The sequence below is a fragment of the Quercus lobata genome, chromosome 5 (genome assembly GCF_001633185.2).
Source record: "Quercus lobata isolate SW786 chromosome 5, ValleyOak3.0 Primary Assembly, whole genome shotgun sequence".
Taxonomy (NCBI): domain Eukaryota; kingdom Viridiplantae; phylum Streptophyta; class Magnoliopsida; order Fagales; family Fagaceae; genus Quercus; species Quercus lobata.
In genome coordinates this window covers 29,110,293-29,134,191 of record NC_044908.1, presented here as the reverse complement: position 1 = coordinate 29,134,191, position 23,899 = coordinate 29,110,293, and the positions used below count along the sequence as shown (strand labels likewise).

Here is a 23,899-nt window from a genome sequence, read left to right as displayed (position 1 = left end):
TAACTCACACTAGACATCAAACCCACCACAACCACACCACCACCGCACCACCATCACCAGATCATCCCACAACCTAGCAACAACCCATACCATGTGACCCACAACCCCCCATGCTACCACAACCCACGGCCATTTCACCATCGCACCACCCCAAAACCTATTAGCAACCCAGAAATGGAGAAATGATAGAAAGAGAGAGAGAGAATTAGATGGAGAAACGGAGAATTGATAGAAAGAGAGAGAAAAATAGGGAATAAAAAATATTAAACAAGTTTAGAACCAAGCTACAAACACTCAATAAAAACTTTCACAGTAGAGATGGTAAATGCTCCAAAAACTATTTTTATCTCTCCACAACCAAAATGCATGCTTTATCAATGGTTGTAAAGCTAAAAAAATTTGGCAACTTGTTATCTCTAGAAATTTACTATAGAAACAAAGTTATAAAAAAAAAAAACATTTTTTATTGGATTTCTCTATCTTCTTTCATTATTTTACATTCTCTCTCTCTCTCGGCACTCTCTCTCCCTTTCTATTCAATCTTTTTTCTTTTGGCTAGGATTGTTCAAGCTCTAATTGCAACCGAAGAAAGCATCCTCCACAGATCTAACCACACCATTGGAGATACTTGCCGACAACGCAAGGTTCAATGGTCGGCACCCTCACATCATTTCGATCATCGGTCGGTACGGTGGGCAGTAACCATTTTAGAGTTCCATCAACAACACTGCACCACCGATCTACCCAATCCACCATAAACCTGTATAGTTATTGGATTCATTTCAATTATCTCCAATCTCCAACCTCATCTTTGTGTTCCTCAAGCTTCAGTCACTGCTGTGGTTTGGATTTTTGAGATCAAGGTTTTGTTTTCTCTCTTTGAGATCTCAGATCTGATGGATTTTTTAAATCCAAAATTGTTTTCAGATCTACTTTCTCTCTGTTTGTGTGGTGTTTTATGTTTAGTTCAAAAACCAATCAGAATTTGTTTTTACCGGTGGTGGTGGTGATTGGCAAATGGTGTGGGTGGCAGAGAAGAGAGAGATTGAGAAGAAAATAGAGAAAGAGGAGAGATTAAAATTAGAGAAAGAATAATAAGGTAATAAAAAAATTTAAATGAAATAGTGTAAAAAAAAAAAAAAAAAATCATTGATGTTGGGTGTATGTTAGGTGTGTTAGAGCATCCGTAATAGATGTGCTAAATGTCAAATATTTAGCACATTTGACACACTAAACACAAAAAAATAATTTTCATCAGATGTTCTATATGTGCCATATTTTTACCATTGCAAATTTGCAACGGTACGGACATAAAGCAACAGTACGGACATAAATGCCAAAATCGAAAAATAATATTTTATTCGACTTTTTTCTCTCCTTCCACTTCTGCAACGGTACGGACACAAATGTCAAATCGGAAAATAATATTTTATTTGACTTTTCTCTCTCCTCCCACTTCTTTATTTAATTTTTTCTCTCTCTTCTCAGAATCTGTTTGTCTCTCTCTCCCAAGTTCCCAACCCGTATTCTTCCTCTTCTCACAATCGGACGTGAGCAAGAAGAAGGCGGTGCAGAAGAAGGCGACGACGGCGGCCAAGAGAGGAGGAAAGGTAGCCACAACGTCGTCAAAATCGGCGGGCTACGGATTCGCAGAACGGAGCAGATTTGATTTCTGATTTCTAATCTCTCTCTTTAGCTTGATTTGTTGGGTTGTGGGTTCACAGTTGTATGATGATGGTGACTAATTAGCTTGATTTGTTGGGTTTGCCATGGTGGTGAACGGTTAAGATTATGGTGGTGGCGGTTTGTGAGCTTGTGGTGGCTATTGAAATCAGAAGCGTGAACGGTTAATTAGCTTGATTTCTAATCTCACTCTTTCTTATTGTGTTTGGTTATTGGTTGATTTGGGTTTCGGTTTGTGCGATGGGTGGGTTTCGGTTTGTGTCGTGTGTGGTGGTTTGTGTTTCGGATTATGTAGTGGGTGGTTTTTGGTTTGTGCCATGTGTGGTGGCTTGTGTTTCAGTTTGTGTCGCTTTTGTGGATTTCGATTTGTGTCGTGTGTGGGTTTTGGTTTGTGTAGTGGGTGGAATTGGGATGTGCAGTGGGTGGTGGCTGTGGTTAATTCGGCGGAGCTGTGGTCGTGGCTAGTTCGGCAAGGCTGTGATTGGGTTAAATAGGTGGTTGTGCTGTTGTTGTTGTTGATGATAATGGGGGAGGAGATAATATATTATTTTAATGTGTAGTAAATATTATTTTAATGTATAGAATTGAATGATAAAATATCTGATAAATGAGATTTTGTAAAATGATGTGGTAAAATAATAAAGTAAGTCTTTGGTGTGGCAAAATAACATTTTTTTTGCCACATCTGCTGTGGATGCTCTAAAATATGATGTTAAAATAGATAAAATAGTTTTTAAGTGGCTAAAAACTACTGTGAATGCTCTAAATAAGAATTCATTATAGCATGGTTGTGAATGTTTTTAAGAAAATTTAAGACCATAGATTTTGCCACAATATGCTTACATGGTAAGTAGTGGGTAGTGGAGTAAAAGTGATGGGTCCACAACTCCACCACTTTTGACTTGCCATGTGAGTAAGTTGTGACAAAAATTGTGGTCCTAATATTACACAATTCTTTAAGTATACACCCGAGGTAATGAAGGTTTTTGACGTGTTTGGTTCTAAAATAGCAATTTGTCAATGCTAATATATATATTTGATAGCCAAAATTAAGAGAAAGTTCAATTAGATTTCAAATTAAAATTTAATTAGAGTCTAATTTTGAATCACGTGTCTCATCTTATCTAAACTTTTAAAATTTTGTGTCATGTGAGTTAATTCAATGTAATAATTGGATTTTAGTTAGAGTTGAATTTTGTGTCATGTGTCCTATTTAAATTAAGTTTTTTTTTAATTTCTATGACAAGTGAGTTAATTTAATATAGAAAACAAGGAGTCCAATATAAATAAATCATAAAACAAACCTAACCATATATCTAACTTTATATATAAAATTAGAGGAAAAGAAAGTTTGAATGATTTTATATTTATGAGCCATTTTTTGTGTAACTAAAAATAATTCAAATTTATAAGTTATTTATGTAATATACCATGACTATGTATGACCCATTACTAATTAGGTAATATATATATTAAACCAAAACTTAGAGAAAATTCAAATAGAATCAAAATTGGATTTTGCTTTTGTTAGCTTTCCATAAAAATTAAATTGTTTAAATTTTTGCTGTTATTTTTTTTTTTCTAAACTAATGAGCATATTTTTTGTACTGTTTCTATTTGGATACTTTGTATGCGAAGATCTTGAATCTAAAAAAATTGTAATTGAGCTAAACGATCCCATGCACTTATCCCCAATCAATTTATGAGATATTATTGACCAATCTATTCTTTTTATTTTGTATTGTATTTAGTAGAATTTCATGTAAAATAATTGTGAATTGATATTGTATATGCAGTATCCAATAGTTATTTTTAAAATTATATACATAATAGCAATGTAATAAGAAACTTGGGGTAACTAATATTATGAAAATTATCAAAAAAAAAAACTATTTTAGTACCTTTAAATGTCCTGATCGAACTAGTGTCTTATATGTTTAATAAGCTAGGCTAACATCAATAGCACCACTTCAATTTATCATTCCTGTGCATAAGGTTAGATACTAGTGCTCAACTAAAGATCTAGCCCATGCACATGAAGTTGCTTTGTTAAAATAACAATAACATTAGAACATTAGCTAGTGGCAACACCAACACATACCATTGACAAAACAAAATGAGAAATTTTATTATCAAAACAAAAAAATTTACAATGACATTCAAACAACAAAAAGATCACCCCCCTCAAACACAAATAATTTACAAATACAGAAGCTAACCTACAAACTTCCACAAATACCACCAACCTTCTAATAAGCCAAAAAATTACAATTACAATTCCAAATTAAAATTCCTATTCCAAACCACACAACACAACTACATTGCTATTAAATAATTCCTATTCCTATTCAAAACAAAGTCAGCTATTAAATAATTCTTTGAAAAAAAAAAAAAAAACTGAGGAAATAATCTTGATTAAAAGAGAAAAATTTGATCCGCATCTTCTTTGACGATTCTTCATCAATGCCTTCATTTTCATCAGGTGTTGCTCACTTGCTCCTCTGCGTATCTGAATTTGGTGGTTGTGGAGAAGAAGAAGAAAGCTAATTTGAAGTTTTGAGAGAGAAAGACTTCTCTGAATTTTCAATCTTAGAGAGAGAAAGCTAAGAGAATAGGAAAAGATGGATTTGAGATTTTAGAATTCAAATTTATTTCAAGTTTTGATTTGGCTGTTTAACTTTATTAGTGTTTCTGGTTAATTTTTTTTAACAAGAGTTAAATTTGTGTAATTATTTCTAATATGAAAAAATTGCATTTTATCATTGGTTGGACTACTAGCTTGGGTGGCATGTGCAAGGCAAGTGCTGTCCCTAAAGTGAGAAATTTAAGATATTGAAACAATAATTTTTGGTTCACAAAAATTGACTAAACCAAAAAAAAGGTTTAGAGACAACAAAATATCATAATATTTTTACAATAATTTTGTTTTTAGTTGCGATGGTTTTCGGTCTTATATTTTATTATTTTATGTTGACCTATAAGAAACTTATACCTTAGTAGTAGTTGTAAAAAATATTGTGACAACAATAAAATATCATAACATTTTCACAATATCTTTATTTTCAGTTATAGTGGATCCCAATATAATTTTTTTAAAATTTTATTTTGAACTATAAAAAGCTTACACCTCAACAATTATGAAAATATTGTTACAACAACAAGATGTCACATTTTCATAATACCTTTCTTTTAGGTTGTGTTAGCTCCCAGTATAATATTTTATTATTTTATATTGATTTATAAGAAATTGATAACTCAACAGTTGTGAAAATATTATGACAATAACAAAACCACCATCCACTCTCTTTAAAGAAATAATAAAAATTGAAATCCATAACAACAATGCCGATGTATATTTGAACAAGTACTATAACTAAAATACATTTTGCACAATAAATGCATAAGTTGATGTGGATGACTTTTGGGGTTAATGAAAAAATTGGCTCTTATACCATTTTACATAAGTTGACATGTATGCTCTAAGAGACTTAAGTTGTTCACAAGTTTCTTACACCTAATTGTTAAAATACTTTGATAACAACAAAATGTTGCATTTTCACAATATATTTATTTTAAGTTGAGCACATCCTAATATGATATTGTGACAACACCAAAATATCATAATTTTTTTACAAGAATTTTATTTTTAAGTTATGGTTGGTCTTAATATGATAGTTTATTATTTTATTTTATTTTGATCTATAAAGAACTGACACCTTAAAAATTGTAAAAATATTGTGACAATTTATTTATGTGGTATAATACTCCTCAATCAAAACATTGTGTCACTGCGATAAATATTTTTTTTAAAAATAGAACCCCAACTTGAAGGAAACTGGTATAAATGGTTATTTGTAGCATTACGCATATTTTGGCGTTTAAAGGAAAAAAAGAGGCCAGCTGTGGTGAAATTGTGAGTCTTTTGCTCACCAAATATACTCTGCCAAAAACACTATACGCATGTTGTAGTATATCATGTTTTGTTTTGCGCTCTGTTTGTTTCGCTGGAAAACCTTTTGTAAAGATAGTTTTTCACATTTTTCAATGTTTGGTAGCACCAAAAAAAAAAAAAAAAACTGGTAAATGGAAAACTATCTTTGGTCAATAGAAAACCCTAATAAAAATAAGGCTTATATTCTATAAGTGGTTTTCCAATTTTTTTTTTTTTTGGAAAACAATCTCTTTCTCACACGTTGCATCTCCTATAAATATTATTTTTGTCTGTAGCCGTGGGAAACATAATTTTTTGGCACCTTCCCTCTCTTATGGTAAGATTTCTCACTTTTCTTTTCTTCCTTTTACTTTTTCTCTCCTCACACCCTCACTGTCACTAACTCTGATCTCTCCTCTTCTCATAGATCTCTCTCTCTTTCTAACTGTCTCTCTTCTCTCTTTTTTGCATGTTTCTCTTCCCCTTTGTAACACAATTCTCTGATTAGATTTTCTTTCCTTCATTGATCAATCAATAGCTTCGACTTGCAAAGGAGAACAAATTTGCCACAGTAATTATTTCATTCCTCTCTACCAAAATTCCAATTCTTTACTTTGAATTTCAAGCTTGATTTTCTTTTTTCTCTAAGAAATTTTCGGTGTGATGGATTTCAGGCAGTAGCTACTTCTTTTTCGTACATAAAGTGCAAAAAAATAAAATAAAATAAAAGAAAAAGAAGAAGAAAGAATGAATGAAGTAAAAGATGAAAATTTTAAATATAGTACCTATATTGCTCTAAATTGCTTTTACATGGGACAATCTTTACCTTAGACTAATAATATTTTTATATAATGAATGATAATTGTTTAGGGGAATTGCATTTGTTGGCAAATTCTTTTTTGTTGGCAGATACTTTATACAGATATTATGCAATGATGATATATTATGCAGTACATTATGTAAATACATAATTTAGAGTAATATTGAAGACTTGTAGTTGGCCATAGTAGACAATTAGTATAGCAATAAAAAGAGTAGACAATTAAATGTTATTGTTATTTATACTTATTGAAAATGTATTCCCCTATCAAATATATATATATATATATATATAGACAAATAGTTGATATACATGTGAGTGTGTGTACGTACATATGTACATACGTTATTGTTCATATATATGAGCAAGATGAGTGGTAGAGATCATGAAAATTTGACAACTAATTAATTTTGATTATATATATTGTCAAAATTTTAGTATAAAAATCAAATTCATTCTTGATTTTTTTATTTATAATGATTATATTAATTGATTTACATAATATTATGTTTTAAATTATATAAGAAATATTTAAAAAAAATTATATACTAAACACAAAAAAAAACATCTTTAAGCTCATTTTAAAGGTCTTGCCAAATAAAAAAAGGAGATAATTTATTTAGAAAATACTCTTTAAAAAAGGAACTATTTTTCGAAAAATGTTATTGCTGAGAGAGACAAAGCGTTGGTTTATCACTGAAAAGGAGACATGGGAGGCAAGTGCAACGTCATCTGGAGCAGTTCCAGGTCCTAAGAGCATTAGCATTGGGAAATGCTAATGCTATATCTAAGAGAAATTTAACATTTTACACCTAAAAAACCATTGCATCAGGAAATTGTAAACAGCAGTATTGCAAATTTTTTTGCAATACTGCTACAGTACAATTCTATGTTTAGAATTGTACTGTTCACAAAATTGTAAAGAATTAATAATATTATACTCCTCCTATTTCAACCGAAATTTCTCTCTCATCCCTCTCATTTTTTCCCTTCTCTTCTCACTCTTCCTTCTCTTTCTCCATCTGCTCTCTCCTCTCCGAAGCATCATTGCCAAAATTTCTCACCCATCTCTGAAATTTCTCACCCATCTCACACGGCCACTCCCTCATCTCTCATCGCACGGCTTGCCTCTCTCTCGTTGCACCGGTGCTGGGTTTTGGATTTTTGAGGTTGGAGGTTGGATTAGCGTGGATCGGCGAGCTGGGTTTGGATCATTGGGCTGGGATCGGTTGATCGGTGGGTTTGAAATGGTGGATCCGTTGATCGGTGGGTGGATCGTTTGGGTGGATCATCGGTAGCTCCGATGGTGGCTCCGATGACGATTTTTGGGTATTTCGACGGCCTGGGTGTGGGTTTGTTGATCGTTGGTTTGGGTTTGCTGATCGGTGGTTTGGGTTTGCTGATCGGTGGCTTGGGTGGTGGCCGTTGATGGTTTGATGGTTTGATCAGTGGCTTGGGTGGTGGGTTTGTTGATCAGCGGCCTGGTTTGATGGTTTGATCAGTGGCTTGGGTGGTGGGTTTGTTGATCGGCGGCCTGGTTTGTGTGGCTCTGTTAATGGTTTGTGTTTGTGTGTGTGTGGCTTTGTTGTGGTTGGGTTGTGGCTGAAGTGGCTGGTTATTCTGGGTTTCCGATGGGTTTTTTTTTTTTTTTTTCCTTCTGTTGTGACGCTGGGTTTTTTTTTTTTTATAGTATGGGTTTTTGTTCCGGTGGGATTTTGGTGAGCAGTGGGCAGTGGGCAGTGGTGGCTTGGGTTTTTCTGGGTTTTTGTTCCGATGGGTCTGTGTGTGGCTTTGTGTGTTGAGCTGGTGCTAAAGGTTGAAGGAGAAAGAGAGGAAAAAAAAACTGTTGGAAAGCCTAGGAAAACAAAAGTTTCAGTTAGAAAAAAATATTAAAGAAAGATTAAAAAATAATATTTTAATAAAAATAGAAGTTTGGGATGTGGAAGTATTGTAAAATAGGATGGTATAAGTGATAAAGTGGTTTTTAGAATTGTAAAATAGAATAGCATTGCAATTTCCCAATGCTAATGCTCTAATAATTTCTTTTTTCTCTGACCCCACTCACCCGCTCCACATATTTGACATTTCTAACTTTGAATATTCTTTTTATTTCCAAATCTTATTATAAGAAGCCATTCTATCTAAGATTCAGAGTACCAAGACTTGAAGCTTGACTTGCTGCCCCTACTAAAACTTCCTGAACTGCACCAAAAACCTGCTGGACTACGATTTCCACCAGTGAACATGGTAAGTCCTTCCAGATTTTTGGATTCATAAGGCACTTCTTTTTGCTTTCTTTCTCCTAGTCTCAGAAATCTTGATAATTAATTCCCAAGGCCCTCCAATTCTTTGGTTTGCTGGACAGTGATCCACAACCTGCCTATTGGGAACAATTTCATATGATATAGCTCTTAAGCACCATAAGAGCATTCGGTGGTAGATTCGGTGATTTTTCCCTTGGGTTTTCATATGGGTTTTTCCTTGTATTTGGTTTGGTCTTAGTTTGATTTTGGTTTGGGACGGGTTTTCCGGTGGTGGTTAGGTTGTACTCTCCTTCTTATTCTTCTGGTGGCCTGCTATGAAATGAGTTGTGGTGGTGGTGGTTAGGTGGTACTCCTTCCTTTTCTTCTTCTGGTCAGTGGCGGAGCCACTTGATGACCAAGGGGGGCCTGGGCCCCCCAAAATTTTTGAAAAAAATAATTTTTTTTTGAAAATATTTTAAAAGTTTTGTAAATTTTTAAATAACCTTATTATTTTGTCACCGCATACTTGATAATATATATATATTTAAGAAATTTTAAAAATAAACTTAATTTTCATTTAAATAAAATACAATTCATAAATATATATATCAACAAATTACAATAATTAAACATTCATCGTCTTTTAAAATAAACATGTAAGTATTTTAACAATTATCTCAATAAATAAAAGGGAAAAAATTAAGTTATGAAATATTGTATCTTACTATTTTACATTTCACACCCACACAAATTTATATATGGCCCCCAAAAATAAATTCCTGGTTCCGCCGCTGCTTCTGGTGGCCTGCTATGAGATGAGTTGTGGTGATGGTGGTTGGGTGGTGCTGGGATGGGTTTTCCGGCGGTGGGGTTGGTAGTTAGGAGGTTTCCTTCTTCTTTTGGGAGGCTGCTGTGAAAGACGAACCGGAACTTTGAGTTAAGGGTGGCGTTCAACCTCTGACTTGATATTACTAAGTTGCAGAGATTGTTTTTTTTTTTTTTGGGTGTGCGCGGGGGATAAGAGCAATATTGTTTTTGTTTAGAATTTTTTAAAAGTAGGGTCGTTTATTTGGATAAAATTAGTTAATTGAGTGTTTTTTTTTTTTTTTTTTTAGTTTTAATTTTTGGTAATTTTAGTTGTTAAGTTATAATTATTTGAACTTGTAAATTTTGTTTTAGATTTTAAATCTGTAAATTTTTTTATGGTTACTAAAATAAGAAAAATATTTGTGCAGCAAGTTTTCTTTTTTATAAGTTATTGACGTGTTAAGTAGTTATTGATAAATAAAAAATTGATGTGAATAATGGTCTTAAATGTCAACCAATAAAAATTTACAATTAAAATAATTTGTAAAAAAAGTTTGTGAGAATGACATTACTCTTAAAAGAATATATGATATTATTTAAAAAAATATATATATAATTTTATTGTTAAAATTAGTACATACTAATAATAATAATAATAATAATTTTTCAAAAAAAATTAGGACATTGCCCCTAGTCCACCAGTGGCTCAGTCCAGCGGCCGTACGGGGTAGGTGTTTTTTTTCTTTCTCTTGGGTTACTGTGGAGGATGGGAAGAGATAGTCAACAGTTGTGAGGAAAAAAAAAGAAAAAGAAAGAAAGAAGAAGAAGAAGAAGAAGAAACTAATGCTATGCGCAGCATCCGTGTAAATAGAATAGCAAATGTGAATATTTGCACATTTATACACCCATTGATATGGGGAGTTTTGAAGCAACCATTGATATGAAGAGTTTTGAAGCAAAATTGTGTAAATTTTTACCCTTTTTCTATTCTTTTTATTTGAATTACTGCTTTTTCTATTTTGGAAGAACTAATGTGAGTGCTATAAATTTTGGGAAAGATTTTTGCTAAATAAGAATTTTATATTATGTATTATATAATAAAAGTTAGGTTTAGATGTCGTGATTGCGTCAAGTGACATCAATAAATTACAGAAACGATCAAAAATTTTACCAATTGAGTTATCTAGAATCCACATATATAAAAAATAGTTATTTTTATTTATTTATTTATTTTTGACAGAAACGATCATTAGTTGGATTATGGATAGACAAAATTTCATCTTGGTATGACCAAACTTTTTTTGAGAAACAAGGTATGACCAATCTAACAAATGATTTTTTTACATAAATTATATTACTACACATAAAAAAAAAAAAAAGAAAAAAAAAAGAAAGAAATGTTATTAATATTTTTAGATTTTCGAAAAAAAATACATAAATTATATTAACCTCAAAAACAACTATTGTTAGACTTTCAGAAAATAGGTATAAAATTTTACTTTATTCTTATATTATTCTCCTATTATTCACACCTCTATAAATTAGACTCATATTAGATTTTTTTGTTCACATCAACTTCTTCAATGTGAAGCGTATATATGGTAAATAATTCATAATAATTACCCACTGCCACCATACGGCTGCTTCTTTTTTTCCTTTTTTTTTTCCCTACCTACAACCTTGCAAGTTTGTATTGTTTTGTATATTCTTTTATCTTTTGTTTAACCTAATTTTATTAAGTTTTATCCGATTTATATGGTTATGGTTTGAGAATCAATCATTAAATATGTTTAGACATGATTTTTTTATTTATTATGGTTTGAGAATCAAAAATTAAATATGCTTATACATGATTTTTTTTTTTTGGTATACGAATTGAACGTTTATGACGTGGGTTCCAATGGCGATATGTTGTTACACATTTATGTTTAATATGATTAAACATGATTTTCTATTATTTATTATATTATATATGAATTACACGTTTATGACATGGGTTCTAATAGTGATATGTTGCTTACATCCCTCAATTTTGATTTAGAGAACAATCTTATTTTTAGCTTATTATTAAGCATGTCTTGATATAATTTGATAATAAACTGTTCTATCTATTTTATTATTTAATTTTACTTAAATTAGAAATTGTTTTCTTATTTTCTTTAGTTTACACATGATTCTTGATTAAGTCATGCATTGCACGAGCATAATATTAGTGTATATAAATCTATGCTAAATACAACAGTGGCTTGATCATATATTTGTTAAATTCATCTTATTTATACGGTTTATAAGTCTTCTTTCTATTTGTCTAAAAGTTTTTATTCTTTTTTTATTTTTTATTTTTATATTGCTACATAGAGTGATTTTTTTTTTTTTTTTGAGAAGAAGAGAGTGATTTAATTGTAGTGTTTAAGATGACTAGAAAATAGTCCTTAAATAACTTTTTGACATCGAAGTAAACTATCACCGTGATTATCAAATTTTAAGTTCTTTTTATATATTCATTTAAAAAAAAAATTGAGCAAAAAAAGAAAAAGATTCTTTTTATATATTACATTTCAGGCACAAATTATTACTTTGGACTGTTACTCGTTAAATTTTGATATTCTTCCTGAAATGTTACTTACAATTGTTTTATATTTTTGACATGTCGAATAATATATGGGCGTTAGTACCTTGAACGATATTACAACATTAACAACACGGTAATAAATGACTTTATTACCGACGAGCTACAACGGTCAAAAAGAACAATTACAAGCCAATTAAGTCTCCATTTATACTCAGATAAAGATTTCTTAAGCAGTCAGGAGAACCATTAAAGGCCCCCAATGGCTTTACAAGAACAGGCTATAATAAGCCATCAAATACTAGAAGAAAGGTACGCACACCAAAATATACAGAATTACATTCTTATTCTCTAATAGATATTAAGAAGCTTTCTGACTTAGTCATGAGATCATTGGTTGATGCCACTCCGACGCATTCTCTCTCATCTTTGCAAGGAACATCACCTTGTTAGGACTTATACAAGGTCCATGACTGACAACCACTTTTGGCATCATTAGTTTGGCGCCATTTGTGAGGATTGAGTTCTGAATCATACAAATTTTTGTAGCTCTACCATTTAAGTGACATGATGAATCCAAGTTCATCAACTCTATTTGATTCGATGTAGATGACCTAGCAAATTCAAACGCTGATAGCAAGCGTAGAAGAGCTAGTCAAACAAAAATTGGAGTTGAGCCAATGCATCTCTCAGGAGAATAGCAATGTGCCACCCCGCTAATGTAACTAGAACAACAATGATGAAGAAGTTCATAGCCCACAGAATAGTCATAAAGAAGAAAATTATAGGTGTTTAGAACAGTCAAATTCCAGGCAAACAAAACAATCCAATCAAAACAATGACGAGCTTGAGGAAAGAAATGGACGAAATGAAAAGTGCCTTGAAAGGAAAGTCGTCCAGGAACTCAGATGGAATACTCAAGAGAACAGATTCATTGTTCATTGGCAAGGTCCTAGAATGCCCTCTCCTAGGGGTGTGCTCGGTTTGATTTCGGTTGGTTTTTATGGGTATGGCCAACCGAAACCGAATATTTTGGTTTGTGAAATTCTCAACTGAAACCAACCGAAATGGCTAGAAATCAATCGGTTTTGGTGTATTTCGATTTTAGTCAGTTTTGGTCAGTTTTTGGTTTTCCAAAGAGAGGGTTATTGAGAAATAAAGATTTTTTTTTTTTAATTTTTTTTATCAAACAGAGATATTATTGAAAGAAAAACACAGTAAAAACATAGACCCTATTTTCAACACAAAATACAGAGTAACTCAGTAAAAACACAGACCCTATTTTCATCAAAAAATACAGAGCAACACATTAAAAACCATAAAACACAAACTAAGATTAGTAGCTACAAAGTTTCTTTAAAACAAACATCATGGGATGACACAAAACCCATGGAATCCCAGTACAAGCATGGGTGATTTGGGATGAGATAAACAAAATCAAGAAGTAGCAAGAAACGAAGAGACCGAATTGGTACCAGCATAGGTGATTTGGGATGAGAGAAACAAAATCAAGAAGAAGACATACCATAGCAAGAAACGAAGAGACCAAATTGGTGCTTAGAAAAATAAGATGTATGCGGATATCAAAAAAAGGAAAAGATGCAAGGTATGTGTTTGTGAAAGGGAAAGAAAAGTGGGTGAGGGATTGAGGGGCGTGTGTTTGTGAGAGGGAGAGAAAATTGGGTGAGAGGCGGCTAGGGTTATAAGTTATATATAAGATGCTAGGGTTTAATTTTTTTTTTAAAAAATTTCAAAATGGAGAGGCGAAGGCTCAAACTAGTGAACAAGTGGCTGACATGTGCGCAATTTTCCTCTAAGCTACTTACTCTGATATGTTTTAAACTTACATATATCGGTCGGTTCAGTTGGTTTCAAGGTGAAAAAATCCAGCACTGAAACCGAAACCAAAATATTTCGGTTTCAAAAAATTAAAACCAAAACCAAACTGAAAAATTGAACTTGGTTTAGCCAGTTTTTTCTGTTCATCGGTTTTTTGCACACCCCTACCCTCTCCCATCAAAGTTTTAACTTTCTTAATTGGAAACTTATGATGGGCAAATGGATCCACTGACATACATAGAGTCTTTCAAGACATTGCTGAACCTCCAATGAACACTTGATGAAGTGACATGTAAGTCCTTCCCAACAACTCTTAAAGGAGTTGCTTAAGTTTGGTTTAGCAAGTTGGCATCGTCCTTGATCAGAAATTTCGAACAATTAAGTGATTTCTTTATACAACATTTGATTGGTGGCCAAAGACACAAAAGGGAGAAACTTTGAGGGCTTATGTGAAACGTTTCAGCCGATCGATCCTAGAGGTAGACAAAGCAGACAACCAAGTTCAATTGACGGCCTTCTAGACAGGCTTGACCACCAAAGATTTCATCTTTTCATTAGCCAAGACCTTGCCTACTACAATGACAGACCTCATATTCAAAGCTCTGAAGTACATGAGCGGAGAAGATGCGCTAACAGCAAAAGGAATGGATGGCAAGGGAAAGATAGAAGATATAGACGAGCCCTAACACAAAAAGAAGGAGAAGAAAGATCTTTCTCCTAATAAAAAAAATGACAAGGGAAGTTCAAATCCTCTGAATAAAATTGTAAATTTTACCCCTTTGAATATGCTTGTAGAAAAAGTTTTGTTGCAGATTAAGGACAACCCAAATTTGAGGTGGCCGAAGCCCTTAAGCTCATTGCCTCATAGAGGATATTAGAAGTATTGCTATTTCCACAAAGATCACGACCACTATATAGAAGAATGCAAAGATCTGAAGGAACAAATTGAAGAGTTGATACAGAAAGGGAAGTTACAAAATTTGTCAAAACTCAAAAGAGATCACCATCATAAAATAGAGGAAAAACTAAAGCAAAATGATGACAAAAATGAGGATGAGCAAAATAATGCTAGGACCACTGTTAGTGAGATAAGAATGATCAATGGAGGACTAGTAATTAGAGGGTCATTCAAATATTTGTGAAAAACTCACCAAAGGCAGGTTAATAGTATTCATGTAGGACAACCAATGATAAGGCATTGGAAGATAGGAGCAGATGATATGGCATTCTCAAAATAAGATGCTAGAGGAGTGAAGCAGCTTCATGACAAACCACTGGTAATCATACTTTCCGTAGAAGGGTATAACACTTGTCAAGTGTTGGTTGGCAATGGAAGTTCAGTAGACATCATGTATATGACGGCCTTTCAGCAAATGAAGATAGACCTAAAAAGGCTTCACCCTTTTAAGTCACCTCTAGTCGGCTTTATCGAAGATTGAGTCTACCAGAAGGAAATTATTTCCTTATCAATCATAGCAGGAATCTACCCTACACAGGTAACCAAAAGTATTGATTTCCTCATAATTTATTGCTCATTGTCCTATAATGTCATTTCAGGATGACCAACACTCAAACTATTGAAGGCCACAACCTTGATGTATTGTCTCAATGTCAAGTTCCCAACTACCCATGGGATAAGGGAGATTCATGGAGATCAAGTACTAGTCCGAGAATGCTATCAAGCAGTGCTCGCAGGGAAAGAAAAGCACACATGGATCATCTAAGAAGAGTCCTAACAGATAATATGATGAGCATTGCTTCCTCTTGTCCATTTATAACATGAGAAATTGACATCGTCGAACCAATTCCACAAGAACCCATTGCCAGAACTTTGTGTGGAGCAATATCACTTGCAAGTTCGGCATCCAAGGATCATCATCTTGGATAATAGATGACAGTTCGACAATTCCAAATTCAAAGATTTATGCCGTGAGCTAGTAATCAAGAACCATTTCTCCTCCCCCAGGCACCCCTAGGCCAATAGACAGATGGGGGTAGCAAATCGGACCTTGCTGAAGATCATCAAGGTTCAACTTGAGGGGGGGTAAATGGGGCATGGCTAGAAGAGCTACCTGGTGTGTTATGAACATGCTGAACAACGACAAGAACTCCTACAAGGGAAACTCCATTCAAACTAGCTTTTGGTAAAAAAGTAGTTATCCCAATGGAGGTTGGTTTATCTAGCCTCAGGAGAGAACCTTTCGATGTAGATACCAACGAAGAAAGTTGCAAGTTAGACCTTGATTTCCTAAACGAAGTTAGAGAAGATGCTTTGCAGTGAATGACGAAATACAAGCAGAAAATGGCAAAGTATCATGATTAGAGGGTTGAGCTCAGGAGGATCAATCTTGGGGACCTAGTACTACACAAAGTGACTGAAGCCACAAAAGATCTAGCACAAGGGAAATTGAACCCAACCTGGGAAGGCCCATTCGAGATCGGTAAGCACTATATACGAGGGAACTTATTACCTCAAGTGACTCGACGATAAACAGCTACCTCGTATGTGAAATGTAGAGCACCTCAAAAGGTATTATTGTTAGTTAGATGATTTTGTCAATTTACTTTTATTAAACTGTTTTTTAAGCAATAATGAATAAGGGGACAAGTTTCCTTCTATGAATAAACATCTTTCTTTTAGAAAATCTAGAAGTCTCATTTCTGGTTCATTTACTATACAAAAGACCATGGTTTTAAAAACTAGTATGATGAAAGAATTGGAATAGGGAGCGGTTACCAGTTTTATGGTCCGATTGGTGGTCGAACCGAGGATGTCATAAATAATAAATAAATAATTATTAATTATAAAAATAAATAAATAATTTTATAACTGGTCATTTTAACTAAAAAAATTAAATAATAGTAAAACATTAAATATTAACTTACCAACTTTTGGACACCACTTAACAAAATTCAACCAAAAAAAAAAAAAAGAAAAAACCATAAAAAGGTCAAGTGTAACAACTACAAACCATTTTAGTTATTTTTTAATTTGTCAAATAACAAAAAGTAAGTCACCAATGGGTAACAATATCATTGCTCACTTGATATTTTTCCCCACCTATCCTACACTTACACATTTATATCACACCCACCACACATTTTGCAAATCTACTACATCCACATGTTTTATTCAAACTTTCAAACAACAATTCTGAACTTAATTTCTTTCCTATCCTCTACTTTTTGCTAAATTTTCATTTCCCTCTTCAATATTCTCACTCTCTCTGTCTCTCTCATCAATATGGGTGTGTGCAATTGTGCAAGAGCAGCAAACAAAGACTGAAGCAGATAGATCAAATCATTATAAATTTGCTTCGTTTTTTGGCTCCTTCCTCAACACAAAGATAAAAGATCTGATGTTTTTGGGGTCACTGTTGGTGTCTTAGGCTTCACCACTTTAGGCTTGAGAACATTTTCAAAATCAAAATCTCTCTACTCAAATTTGAAATAAAATCTCTCTCTCTCTCTCTCTCTAAACACAGCATCTGAAGTTTTAATAAAAAACTGCTAAAAACTGCTAAAAACTGATTTAACCGTACCGGTTTTCGGTTTTTAACTGTTTTTCTTTTATTTTCCATTTTTAACAATAATTGGACCAGACTAATGCCCAGTTCTTGGTTGAACTAGACGATTCGGTCCGGTTTTTAAAATCATGCAAAAGACAGGTTGCCAAGTGGAAGGTCCATCACTAAAATTCAACGAGTAAAACCATGTAGATAGTAAAAATTCTCAATAAGTGGAAAACCATCACATAAGGTTAACTTCAAATGAGTAAAATCATAATGACAATCAAATTCTCAAAACAAGAGTAAAGTCATGTGATTAAATTCATAAAATAAAAACCAATGAGTAAAATTATATTGAATCAAATTCTCAAAACGAAAGTAAAGTTATATGATTAAATTCATAAGGTAAACCAACGGGTAAAATCATATTGATGATCAAATTCTTAAAACAACAGTAAAGTTATGTGATTAAATTCACAAGGTAAAAACCAACGATTAACATCATATTAACGACTAAAATTCTCATGACAAGAGTAAAGTTGCATAATTAAATTCACAAGGTTAAAAATCAACGGGTAAAATCATACTAACGACTAAAATTCTCATGACGAGAGTAAAGTCGCACGATTAAATTCATATTTAGAAGGTAAAATTCTCATGGAGTTGCTAAAACATGATTGAATCAAAGTTGGATGAGTAACTAAATTTACAAGTCCAAATTTGACAAACAAGATCACATAAGCATCAAGATGTTTATAGGAGTATAAGCATTATCAAAGAACATACGAGTATCAGAATATTCTAATTGTTTGTAGAAAGAAAAAAAAAAGGGTTTAAACATGGGAATCAACAAGTACATTCTCAGGCCTTCTCCTCCTTCTTCTCCTCTAACTCTAGCTTGCTCATTGGCTCGAGCCTGTTCAGCAGCTTCATCAGTCATCATCTCTTTATCTATTGCCTCAAAATCAATGCTAGAGTAATAGACCTCTGGATGATGCTTCATCGTCCACCTTCGGAGGAGCTCAAAGCTTTTGAAATAATCATCGAATGTAACAATTGAGTAAATCTTCGAAAGTAGAAAGTCAACAATAGCCTTCTCACGTTCTGATTCAAGCTTCAATAGGGTCGACTAAATCTGCTCATCTTTTAAGTGATGAGCATCTTCTCTACCTTCAGCTTGTTAGAGATATCCTTCAACTTGGCCTTAGCTTTGTTGACATCATTCATGGCCTCATTCAACTATTTTCTTAGTGTTGAATATTTGGCCTCCACAGCCTTAGCCTTGGACGTAGCCATCACTACCTTCTCCTTAGTCGTGAGATAATCAGTCGTCAAATGCAACGACTCCCTAAGAACCTGAAAAGAAGAGAAGAAAATATGCATAAAAAGAGAAGGAGAACAGCATTTCCCACAAAAAAAAAAAAAAAAAAAAAAAAAACCCTCACCTGCAGCATCTTATGGATATGAAAACTAACAAGCTTGTGCAAGAGAACAGAAGACAAGGCCTTGAGCTTGTCCTCGGTAATGACTTTGCGAGCCCTTCCAAAAGCCGTTGTAGGATCAGCCCTGCCCCATCTTTTCCTTCCTTTTGGCTTTAGTCCTAGGTGGCAAAGGTAGCTCTCTGAGTGACATAATAGGAGAAGAAGGTAAAGAAGGTTGAATAGGAGTTAATATGACAACCCCAGAACCATCTGTAGTCTTTTTTTCTTCAGGGGTGAAATCAGTTTGGACAAGGGTTCATTCTTCTTCCCCTTTGCATGAGCATATTTGTCTTGGTTGAATCGGGTGGCCACCTCTACAAGATAGGAAAAGTAAGAAGAAAGATCATAAATATGTTGATGAGACAAAGACCAAGGAGATAAGAATGCAAAATTCAAACACTTACTTCTTTCTTCCCTAAGAATTAGTTGAAGAATGTAGGCAGAAGGCTCAGGACCTAAGAAATGATCGTACAAAGACCGTGGGTCAACAAGTTCGTCAAAATCCTCAGCACTCAGAGCGAAATCCAATGCTGCCTGGACGCACTCTTTATAACAACTCTTCAAATGTGGACAAGTCGAAGCTGCAAAATAAACAGAAAACAATAGGAGAAGAGTTAGTAAGGACGATGTAAAGTCCCAAAGAGGGGAAACACGCACCAAGCGAGGGAACCTCCCACCTACACAGCAACATGGGCACCTCACCCTAAACCTTGTCAGAAATGGTTTCCTAACCTTTTCCAGATAACTGATTGAAAAACAAACTCAGATCCATCATGTTTCTGAGTCTGCCAAAATCATCAATTATGGTTCCGGTCAATTTATTATCCGAGAGATCAATAACATCAATGTTTAATGCTTCAACCACCCGAGGAATCTCCCCAGACAATTAGTTACTGAAAAGATACACAATACTTAAATTCTTTGGCATAAACAAATTGCTAGGAATTTTACCTGTCAGATTGTTCTTTGACAAATCCAGATGCACCAAAGCTTCCATTTCTCCAATCGTGTCTGGGATTTCCCCATTCAAATTAGACCCAGAAATCCATAAATACTCGAGCTTCTTTAACTGCGTAAAACTCGGTGACTTTTCCACTGGTGCAAGTGATCTCTGGCCAGTCACCGCGGTGGGAGGAGTTTAAGGGGTTCAAGCAGCTTAGAGATAGTGGATTTTGCCAGTAGCCCCCCACTATTTCTAAGCCACTTGAACTCCTTAAACCCAAGTGGCTCAGAGAAAATCCAATGTGTTGCTTTAAGTTTCGGTAGGACTGTTTGTTCTTTGTCATTGAGCTGAGGAACTCAGAGTTTGTCTTGGCCGAAAAGGGGAGAAGGAAGGAGAGGAAGATAGTTGTTTGGTCATTTTGGAATTTTTGGAACGTTAAGGTTCGTTTTTCCGGTTTCTCACTCAAAAGATGAGCAATTTGGCAAGCAATCCTAAGAATTGCTCCACTTTAAGCGTGAACCAGGGAAATTTACGTTGGGGACCAAACAAATAAAATCAATTGTCTCAAAAATAACATCATAATCCTATAGACAAACCAAAATTTAACAAAATAAACTACAAATCCGGTCTAAGAAATTGACCACAAAACAATCAATAATCAAAACAAATAAAAAACCTCAAATTCCTAAAATTTTTACCTTTCTTTTTCTCATTCTTGCTCTGCTTTTTTTTCTCTCCACTCCCACTGTCAGGGCCGGCCCTAGACCAAGCTTCCTCCGATCTCATCGTTTTTTTTTTTTCACTGCTGCGTTTGGGTTTTGATTCTGCAGAACTGAAGAATGGCTAAATGGGTTTTTAAGTTTTGACTTTTGAGGTACTTGGATTTCTGCCTTTCTCTAGACTCTTCTTGAGATTTGCTTAAGACTTAAGTTTTCGCAATGGGATTTGTTTTAATTTTTATTGTGGGCGCCATCTTGGCAGGCATCATCTTAGCTGGGCTGGGGCGCTGGGCTTGTACAATGTTGTGTTTAATTTTTTTAATTTTTAATTTTTTATCTTGTGTTTATATATATATATATATATATATTAGTTATTAATAATATAATGAATAAATCTTTATTTATGCTGGTTGAGATTACTAAAAACTTGATAATGAACTTCAAAAGAATTTAAAAATAAAATAAAAATAATGATGAAAATGCCATAAATGAACAAGTTCACCATAATAATGTTCAGCTAGAAGAAAATGAAAATAATAATGACATGTTGGATTATATTCCTTCAAATATTTATGATCCAGATAATTGAAAAAACATGGACACAAAATTAAGAGATTTATTAGTAGAAATAAAAATAGATTTTAAATGAAATATATTATTGTAGGGACACGATTATTTAACGGCCCAAGAATGACGTTGGGCTCGTATGTAAATAGCCCTAACAATATGATTTGTAGAGAGTGGGTTTGAAAGGCATGTCCTTGGACACAGGTGAGTGGTTTAGTCGTAGTTTCTATGGGAGCTTATGTATAGACGGACTTGGCTTGACTAGCTAAGCCCTCCATTAGTACGGGTTGTAGGACTTAAGTCCTCGGACAGCGTCCGAGGAGCCTTGGATCCTTCCTTTTCTCCCTTTTACAGGGATCTTCCCTCCTTCTGGGGTCCCCTTTCTCCTTCGCTTTCTTTCCCTTTTATACTAGTGTTCGTTTCTCTTTTTAGGGTCCACGTGTAAGTTTTACTTTTTGGGGTGCAGATCTGTCCTGTCAACCTATACCTAGAGTGGTTAGGGGTCGTTGGGAAAGTTAAAGGGCATGGTTTAGAGCATGGGCTTGTCAGATACAGGGTTTTGTATTATGATGTTGGCAGCTTTTTCCCTTGTCCTGTCCTTATACTGAGTTTGCCCCTTTCTTCAGGCATTTTGTGAGGTGCTGAGCATGAGGTTGTCCTCGGCAATATCCTTATGCTCCTTTTAGGATTTCATTATGCGTCCTCGGCAATGACTCTCCTCGGCTTGAGCCTTAGGCCCTAATACAGAATGGGCCTGGGCCGTGAATTCTCTGGCCCCACAGTTATAATATAAAAATATTAAATAAATATTAATTTAATTAATACATAAGTATAAAAAATGCCCCATTTTAGTTCTCGCCTTAGACCTCAAAATGTTTAAGGCCGGTCCTGGTTGGGGTCCAAGGATTAGGAAACTTTCCACTATTTTGTAAACTAATCATTACCCATTCTAAAAATAATTGGTGATTAATTCTAAACTAAATTCGTAATAATTTTCATTTTGATATAAAAAATCAAAGAATTAGTTATGGTATCATCTTATATTTTGTTGTGAACTTTGTTTTAATAATATTCATGATTAAACATTCTTCTGTCATCGTTGCAATAGAAATATATATATATATATATATTTATTTATTTATTAATAGGTAAAACTGAGAGAAAATTCAATTAGATTTTAAACTGGAATTCAATTAGAGTCTAATTTTATGCAACGTGTCTCATCTAATCTAAAATTTTAAATTTTGTGCCAACTTAATTAATTTAGTGTAAAAATTAGAATTTAATTAGAGTTTAATTTTATATCACGTGTCTTATGACTCTCATTTAATGTAAGTTTTTTTTTTTAATTTTTGTGTCAAGTGAGTTAATTCAATGTAGAAAACAAGAAGTTCAATATAAAACCATCAAAAACCTAATTATACACACACACACACACACACACACACATAACCAATGTTCAGAGAAAATTTAATTAGATTCAAAATTGAATTTTGCATTTGTTAGCTTTTCATACAAATTAAATTTTTTAGATTTTTGCTGTTATTTTTTCTCTGAACTAATGAGCATATTTTTTATATTATTTTTATTCAAATATTTTGTATGCCAGGATCTTGAAAGTGATGAATTGTAATTAAGCAGAACGATCATGTGTACTTATTCTCATTCAATTTAGGAGATATTATTGGATTAATTTATTCTTTTATTTTGTGTTGTATTTAGTAAAATTTCACAAATAGAGATTATGAATTGATATTGTATATGTAGTATTCAATAATGATTTTCAAAATTATACACACAATAGCAGTGTAATGAAAAACTTAACCTAATTAATATAATTAAAATTGCAAGAAAAAAGTATTTTAATAATTCCAAATATCCTAATTAAACTAATATCCTATATGTTTTATAAACCAAATTAACATTAATAATACTACTATAATTCATAATTTTCTAATATAAGTATAAATTACATAATAGTTATTAGAATAAGTACAAGTACAATCTCTATAAACAAATCCATTGATTTTTTTAGTTTTTACTTGTCATTAGCACAATTCCCAATGTTACGTAATCCCTATCAATGAATCTTTCTTCATCTTTATTTTATTTTATTTTATTTTATCCGTCTGTCTCCCACTTTTTCTTCCGCCAACGCTACCAACGAAAGACAATAAAATAGCACTAGAAACGGTAGGCATGCTCGATCGTTTAACGCATTTCTTGTCAATGTGCAGTGTGTGGCTGGAATATCAAGTCAAATCTCACTTATGCTATGCAAAATGGGAACTCGATGAGGCAACAGTCCCCCACTAGACTTAATTATTAAGTCTTCTCGGTAGTCCTCCCCCATCTCAGTGTATGATATCATCTTATATTTTGTTGTGAACCTTGTTTTAATAATAGGCATTAAACATTCTCCTGTCATTATGGTAAATAGAAATGATTTCAATAAGTATAAGAATAACCACCATAAACAAATCAATTGATTTTCTAGTTCTTACTTAGTCATTGGCACAATTAAAAAATATTTAATATTCTTTTTATAAAATTGAGATAATCAAAACCATATTATACTAATAATGATAAAAATTTGTAACAAGTCTTGTACTTTATTGACACATCATACAAACTCACAAAAAAAAAAAAAAAAAAAAAGCTGGCACATCATAGTGTTTTTAGGATTCAAATCCTCACTCCCCTCGTTATTGTAACTATCAAATAATAATAATGATAGTAAAATTTCATTTTCAGTAGTTTTTTATAATCTGTAAATTCTTTAAAATAA

At 33.2% G+C, this 23,899-nt stretch overlaps 1 protein-coding gene and 1 long non-coding RNA gene across 5 annotated transcripts; one reads left to right on the top strand and one right to left on the bottom strand.

Annotated features, from left to right (window-relative positions):
* The first annotated feature begins 8,544 nt into the window (after nucleotides 1–8,544).
* Nucleotides 8,545–23,576, top strand: LOC115989712. 3 transcript variants are annotated; one of them, XR_004092057.1, is made up of 3 exons: nucleotides 8,545–8,681; nucleotides 12,157–16,422; nucleotides 23,349–23,576. It is a non-coding gene; the product is annotated as an uncharacterized LOC115989712 (long non-coding RNA). The 3 variants fall into 3 exon arrangements; XR_004092059.1 differs by lacking the exon at nucleotides 23,349–23,576 and having other exon boundaries at nucleotides 8,548–8,681; nucleotides 12,157–12,365; nucleotides 15,450–16,699; XR_004092058.1 differs by having other exon boundaries at nucleotides 8,549–8,681; nucleotides 12,157–12,365.
* LOC115989711 lies at nucleotides 17,988–20,836 on the bottom strand. 2 transcript variants are annotated; one of them, XM_031113531.1, is made up of 4 exons: nucleotides 20,524–20,836; nucleotides 19,287–19,463; nucleotides 18,847–19,196; nucleotides 17,988–18,757 (listed from the first exon to the last, which is right to left on the bottom strand). In XM_031113531.1, exons 1-3 carry the CDS (start codon nucleotides 20,609–20,611, stop codon nucleotides 19,069–19,071), a joined length of 393 nt encoding a protein of 130 aa, XP_030969391.1. In that variant the 5' UTR covers nucleotides 20,612–20,836; the 3' UTR covers nucleotides 17,988–18,757; nucleotides 18,847–19,068. The 2 variants fall into 2 exon arrangements, with proteins under 2 accessions (XP_030969391.1, XP_030969392.1); XM_031113532.1 differs by lacking the exon at nucleotides 20,524–20,836 and adding an exon at nucleotides 19,834–20,238.
* Nucleotides 23,577–23,899: the final 323 nt, after the last annotated feature.

Coding starts and splice junctions, on each gene's coding strand:
- LOC115989711 (XM_031113531.1), bottom strand. CDS start 20,611: ATGAGATCGGAGGAAGCTTGGTCTAGGGCCGGCCCTGACAGTGGGAGT. Junction 19,464..20,523: donor CAAGAATGAGAAAAAGAAAG/GTAAAAATTTTA, acceptor TTTATTTTGCAG/CTTCGACTTGTCCACATTTG. Junction 19,197..19,286: donor AATTCTTAGGGAAGAAAGAA/GTAAGTGTTTGA, acceptor CCTATCTTGTAG/AGGTGGCCACCCGATTCAAC.